We start from the raw sequence: 7,479 nt of genomic DNA, 5'->3' as shown, positions 1-7,479 counted from the left end.
CCATTGTATTTACTTTGCAGTAGTTTATATTGATTTGTAAACCTAGTTTATTCCATGATACAATTATTAACTGTATACCATTTCCTTGTTGTTTGTTGGTTTCACACTGAATTATTTTACCTATTGATTTGTGGGTTGACTCGTAGTACACTTCAATTGTTTGGATGCATTAAGTACAATACTTTCTTAAACGCAGCAACCAAATACACTACCTGGCAACATGTTCATGCAAGCATCAAAGTTACTAGGGATCCACTGTTGATGATAATGGATTTCGGTAACATGGCATTTCCATCCTTAATGACCAAAATCGATATTTATTACATTTTATATAAGATATTACACAAAGACTATTTCCACCACATTCACTCGGCTCTGTCACATAGAAGAGAAATATGTGAATGGGTGTCAGTTGTGTTTAACACCGCTTTTAACAGTATTCCAGTTATACGGTGTGTCAGCGTAATGTGGGAAGAAAGTCCGAAGTAATGCAGGTCTCAGATGATTACCAGTTCGGTGAAACCCACGAGCAGGGGTATGGTGCTGACAAACATAGAAACATAATCGGGGCGAACCGGGATTCGAATCCACAATCATAGGTTTCTGGCGAGAAGAGAAACAGAAGCGTACAACAGAAACGACGTTGCTGTGTCACATTTGAAAACGTCAAAACCCTAGGTAATAATCCAATATTTGCCTGAACACATTCCATAGGGCGAAAAAGGCACATCGTGTTGAGAATAATGTGAATGGATCAATGCAAATCTGGATGACGTTCGACGTGTTTGACTGTTCAATTCAAATGAAATGTGTACATTTTCGTGTTTTCTTTTTTCATAATTAATCTAAGTAAATATATACATTCTTTTGATCAGTATTACTCAAAGACGTTGGATGCGTCCATGTATGTACTCAGGGTTAATGAAAATATTGTTTTCTGTTCACAGAAAGGTGGTGCTATAAAAACGTTCACAAGCTTGGTTATCAGACGTTATGACATTTGTTTTACGTGAAAGGGACAGTTATGACGTCAGACGTGTTTCAGATATACTTTATACATGAATTGTGTACATTTTATTGTTTTCTTCTTATATTCAATAGAAGTAGATTAAACTTTCTATTGATCAGTTGTTTACAAAGACATTGGCTACAATCATTTATTTATTCAAGGTTAATGAAAAACACCGTTTTCTGTTCAAAGCAAATCTTCTAGAAGAAATAATCGTTACTCTTCTCATAACAGGTTCCTACCACATAATGGAAGCTCAGTACGGTCTGTTTGTATTAAATGATATTCGGTACTGAGTGTTTAATTAGGGTGAGTGTTTAAAAAGTCAATCTGTTGAAGCTAAGTTCTGTTGTTGAAATGATCTCAATCGATCATTACTATCATATCCCCTATAGGTTCTGATATCACTTGGAACGTAATAAACGTATGAGTATGACACAGATTTCATTTGGCGTTCAAGACAAAATAGCGGTGAAATTTGTATGAATGGATCACTGAAAATCAGTGATGAAACCATGTGTTCGCGAAAAAGGTAAGCATGTTCTTTCCTACTGGAACACCAACAACTCACATAATCTGCATAAACATGTATGTGTCTGACCTGATAACACACAGCAGTACTACGTTAAACAACTGCTCCTCAAGAGTAACACTGCCCTCACTGTTCAATATGTCACCATGTGAAATATGACGATCAGCTTTAGGCCATGACTCAGGGCTTTTATCTACATAGTGTTAAAATCCTGCAGTCACATTCCTGTTCAGTACTATTAAGCGTTAGTTGCAACTATGTATCTTCAGAGCACTTGAAGTTCTTATCTTGCCTCGCCTTATAGAGCAACCTGCTTTCTTAAAATATTTTCATTATTGAGACCAAATGTTTGATTAAAACGGAGTGCCTTTGTTATATTTAAAATACGATTTAGTGAAAATGAATTCTTGAAAAATGTTCATTTCAGAAATACACAGTACAGGTTGTCCTCAGAACCAACATAAAAAAGGGAATGTAGGATTGGCGTTAACGTTTGGTAAGAACACCATATCCTGCTCAATTCAAAGGATTAGCCCACGGCTGCTACTTCAGTGTGTATTTATTTGTCTGTGGCACACGTTTGTAAACATTTGTGTTTGGGAAGTATTTATATACGAGGTAAACGTTGTGTGTTTCTGTTGTTTCCAGGCAACTGTAAACCAAAGATACAGTTAAATATCTATCATCACAGGTTCAGGGCAATTTAGCAACAATGAAATCTGAAGTTTACTGACAAAACAATATGTGAAATGCTGGACTTCCTCATTTATAATATCTATGTAAAATTTGGGGGTAACACATTTAGGCAAGAAGTGGTGCTCCTCTTCTTGTTGAGCTGTTTCTTTATGAATGAGAATCGGAATTTCTTCTCGGTTAATTTCGCCAAAAAGTTAAAACCTTCAGCTTCAGACATATCGATTATCTTATATGGTTCAATAACCGTCAATAGCAAATTCCCTTACACTCAGTTACCCATCTCTCGTGGGGATCCGGGATAGAATTCATCCTCGGTAACCGCTGGTAAGAGTTGACTAAATGGATCTGTGATTGCGAGTCTTGGAGTTGTAAATAATGTCAACCAGTAGCCGTCAGGTCAAGACTGGGTTATTGACAGGCCGCCATTATGCACCTGGAACATTGCTGTCTACCCAACAAGTAAACCCAGCAGATAAAACGTAGTTTATTGATATTAATAAAATTATTGTGAAGTTGATGCACTATTTACACACCCCACAAGTTACAGTGTTGCGTTCAATAGGTTATTCCCTTTTTATCGTGTTGTGCCCGTATGAGTGAGTGAGTGAGTATGGTTTTACGCCGCTTTTAGCAATATTCCAGCAATATCACGGCGGGGGACACCAGAAATGGGCTTCACACATTGTACCCATGTCGGGAATCGAACCCGGGTCTTCGGCGTGACCAGCAAACGCTTTATCCACAAGGCTACCCGACCGCCCCTGTGCCCGTATGAATGACAGCTAGTTGTTTACGGAAGACCAGACGTTAGTTGTCCTAAGGCAATTCAGACTAGCGTTAGACTAATGTTATGGATGCTATTTGGCAGGATAAGACTCTTCTTTAATGAACAATTATCAGGATAAGGTTCTACTAAAATGAACAATTAATAGGATAAGGCTCTATTGTAATTAACAATGTGACGAACGGGAGTTGTTTATGGTACAATAAAACACTGCAGGGAGAATAAACCATGATGGGCGCACTGTCATATCTCTCCCACTTTGGGATGCGATCGTTCGGCCATCGCGTTTATCTGCGCCACTAGTGGCTATTACCAATTATGTCCCTTCTAAGCCTCTCCTATGAACCAATCAGATTCCATCTCTCGTATCACTTGCGTTTGCTTTACATAAAATAGTGGCGCCCAGTCAGGACGATCTGATCGAGAATCAAGATCTATATTGTGATAAAACGGGTCTTACATCGCAAAATGCATCAAATCACGTGAGCACTTTGATTAAAAACATGAAAGGATTTGGAAAATATCTACTGACAACGAATTGGCGATGCACATGCTTTGCAAACCCTGCAATCGATCGAAATCTGCACAACAGTTTACGAACCGGATTTTGATTTCGGTGCGCGATTTTCATTGGGCTATGCATAGACTCGTTAGTCCAGCCAAAACGTAACTCCATAATACCAGCCTGGTTCAGCAAGGGTGGAAACTGGACTTTTATACTCAGTTAACTCCTTTTCCTCGGGAAGATGACAATAAGCAGGATAAGGCTCTACTTTATCGTCCGCAACTGTTCCCACTGGAGATATCGCTTGGTTGAGATCTATAGCATAAAACGCTGTGAGTAGATCACGGTTGTCTTTTCTTATTCTGGCGGTGACCTTGCCCTTCGATCGTACGGTCACTGACTTGCAAGCAGACTTGACTTTGTTGATTTTAACGTCTTCATCATAGGGTGGTACAGTTAGCATGAATGTCGTTGGCGAACACTCTGATTTCCCCCATCCAAAATGATACGGACATGATATAAATTCAGGTAGTAGATCAAGGATACCGAAAGGTTTTGATTGCACAGCCGGGACCCCGGCAGAGCCAGTGACCGATTGTTGGTCCAATATTCAAAGTACCTCCCTGTTTAGAGAGCCCCACTGTCAGGAGCTTGTTTACAGTTGTTGCCACACTTCCGGGACAGACCTAACAGGTAACAGTTTCTAGGAGGCTGGCTGCTCTTATCCAAAAGCAAGAAGAGGGCGATTCAAGTCCTTCTGCTACTTGACTTGACTTCTGGTAAAGTATTCTGCTAGAAATCTTTTCTCTCGGGATTTTTCCCCCTAATGCATGTGTTTCCTTTCGATATTATCCAGAACTGGGTTTTCCCTTTCACACTCCCATAAAATATCTCCCGAAACCGCACAATGATTCTTGAAGCTTCAAGGTAAATCATTATAAATCAATTAAAAGAAATAAATCATTGCACCCAATATTCATGCATGTGCATGATTGGCGAAACACGTTCTTCTCAGGTTACCTTGCTCTTTGAAATTCAAGTAGGGAGCACGTGCCTCATTCAAGACATTCGACTCGGACAAACTCGTGAGTGAGTGCACTGACATTCATTGTCATATATTGCTGCTGCAACATTTTGGACCCCTTGGTTTGCCTTTACGATTGTAAACCTTATCTTGTGTGTTTCAATATCATTTGTAAATTCTTCATTGATCGTATGTGGTCAGTAACTGATTTCAGAATTTAATTTCTAGATTAACGCGTTACATCTTTGGAATCAACTCGAAACAGTTAATTATCCCTACGTCCAGATTGTCAGCATGGCGTCCCAGGGGAGTCTTTTTTGTCTTATCAGAGGAAGGAAAAATTGAATATCGATCTGCACACAACACCCCGGGAATATTTACATTAACAGCAGTCTTTGAACATCATCTCAAATCAAAACATACTCGTCGTATCCAGAAGAGGACAAAACGAGGCAAGTGTTGACTATAGATCAACATGCAACGAACACGACAGCACCTTCCTTCTACTGTCACATGGTATATTTTGTGACTACTACATCACAGGGATTTCTACTGAGAGAGTTCAGCTTTCAAGGGTATTCCTGGTATTTCATGGTGAAAGCTTGTATGCTGTGTAAAGTGTATGCTGACTTGTACCACTTTTGTCAACCCACGAGCGCGGGTATAGTGCTAATAAACCTAGAAACATAATCGGGGTGAACAGGGATTCGAACCCACGATCACGTGGTTTCCGATGTGCCCAAGGGACGCAACTCTTGACACCGCAAATTGCGAATTGGCTGACCTTTATAAAAGCAGTAGTGAGAAAAGTCACTGTAATAAGAAATGCCTCTATTCGCAAAAAATGTAAAAATAACTGCAGTTTTCCACATTCGGTCAAGGCATGGACGTAAATTAGTAACTTGAGGCTGAAACGTTGTCTGCGTGTAATTAGGCTTGTCATCAACCTATTGATTTAAATACCTGATGATCCATGACAAGCAAAGTGGGTTTTGTATGATGGCTGTGCTGCCTAAAATGGGTTTACACTAAGCGCCCCTGTAAGAAATCTACTACCGAGATGGATCGATACTCATGATATTAGTCACTGGATTGTCTGGTCCAGACACGATGATTTACAGACCGCCGTCATATAATATTGCTGAGTGCGGCGTTAAACAACAAACCAAACCAAACCAAACCTGAGTTATTTGACGTTCAATTATGTTTGAGATCGGTTATTTTACTTTGAAATTACCTAAGAATTTTCAACGCTTCCAGACGCGCTCGTCAACTAATCAATGTTTATGAATTCTACATCAGTGTTACGCCAAATTATCATATAAAGAACCCTACATTTTCGTGTTTGCAAATCCATGACAATGTTTTTTTTCTATTAAAAATCGATTGTAGGCAGATTATTGGCAGCTGATGTTTCCGCCTGTCCTGGGGCGCTATCCAGTAATTACACAGGTCATGACTGACCATGGCAACAATTCTCTACCACTGGGTATATAAGTACGGTAACTGTACACATGCATGCAGTCTGTGGCAGCTTGAGATGGCGGTTCCTGCAGTTTATGTGTGTTGCCTTACTGTATTGCTGGGCGCACTTGCTGGCCGGGCCGGGCAAGCACTGACAACCTCGGACTATGGTGACCAGGGAGGATTAAACACACCAAGTCCGGATACAGACGCTGGTTCCAGGTCAGTGAATTGTACTGTAGATCCAGATGTACTTGGGGGCAATATTGACTGGATGATGTGTGACACTGTTGATGTACATCCCGACTTCAACGACACCGACGGTGAGGCCAAGACAGGGTCGTGCAATGAGGGGACAAAGAAAAACTGTGAGGAACCAAAACCGCCACGTATTTCCCTCATCTCTCAAGGAATACTCTCCAAGGAACAATATCAGCGAGGAGCGAAAGTCTGTCTTTACATCTTCTACCCTCTATTCACCAGTGCAGTTCTCCTCAACACCTTCAATATTATGGTGTACACCGACCCCGCCATGAGGAGTCCCACCAGCACCTACCTGATAGCTCTTGCCACTAACGAACTCTTTTTTGCTGTATTGTCTGTTGTTAGGCACATCCTCAGTCAAGTGTATGGCATTGATGCAATCAAGAAACAAGCCTATCTCTATTTTGCTTTGTTTGGATCCAATTTTGTTTTGGCGAGTCTCCGTGTCCTGATGTACTGTATGACTGTTCTCGTGTCCACGGAACGCTTCCTTGCAGTCGCCTTCCCATTGAAGTCCAGGAACTTTCGTCTGATCAAATCGCCAATTATCTTCATAATATCTGTGACGATTATTTGTTTATCTTGTCATTTACCGGGGTCATTTAAATACAATGTTGTCCCCAAACCAAACTCGACAGACTATACCATCAAGCCATCGGCGATGTTCATTAATAACAGGGACCTCCTACTCGGCCTTGGAATGGCCAACAGAATCCTCTATACCTACACCGTCCTTGTCTGCGGATTCATCATAAACCTATGCGTCCTCCTGGCTCTCAGGATGCACAGCAGGAACAGACAGAAGATGAACACGACAGTTGACGAAGAGAAGGCGGCAAAGCGAGAGAGGCAGACGACAATAACCATCCTGACGTCGACACTCCTCTTCACAGTCCTGGCAATCCCTCTGGCGACGGATGCGATGGTCTCGACCTTCGTGGCTGACTATCGGGTGAACCAAAGAGAACATTACATCAACATGCTGATGAAAGATGTCAACAATATTCTAATCATGTTCAGTCTGTCCACCGACTTCGTGTTCTACATTACACTGAGCAGGGCCTACCGACGCACCTTCTACAAACGACTTCCTTTCATGGCGACGATCTGCAGACGACAGAAGTACAAGCAAGATTCTTCTCTGCCAAAGCCTCTTACCAATCTGTCGACCCTCACTGAGAGTGTAAGCAATTGTGCGTGA

General features: G+C 41.2%; 1 protein-coding gene across 1 annotated transcript; it reads left to right on the top strand.

The window, feature by feature from the left end:
- Positions 1 to 6,090: 6,090 nt before the first annotated feature.
- Positions 6,091 to 7,479, top strand: LOC139475567 (rhodopsin, GQ-coupled-like). The gene has a single exon (XM_071258757.1). It carries the CDS (start codon positions 6,091 to 6,093, stop codon positions 7,477 to 7,479), a length of 1,389 nt encoding a protein of 462 aa, XP_071114858.1.

Source organism: Haliotis cracherodii, unplaced genomic scaffold (assembly GCF_022045235.1).
Source record: "Haliotis cracherodii isolate W230 unplaced genomic scaffold, xgHalCrac1.p SCAF_3, whole genome shotgun sequence".
In the NCBI taxonomy this organism is placed as follows: Eukaryota; Metazoa; Mollusca; class Gastropoda; order Lepetellida; family Haliotidae; genus Haliotis; species Haliotis cracherodii.
The sequence above is the reverse complement of the archived record's forward strand: the minus strand, read 5'-3'. Positions and strand labels throughout refer to the sequence as shown.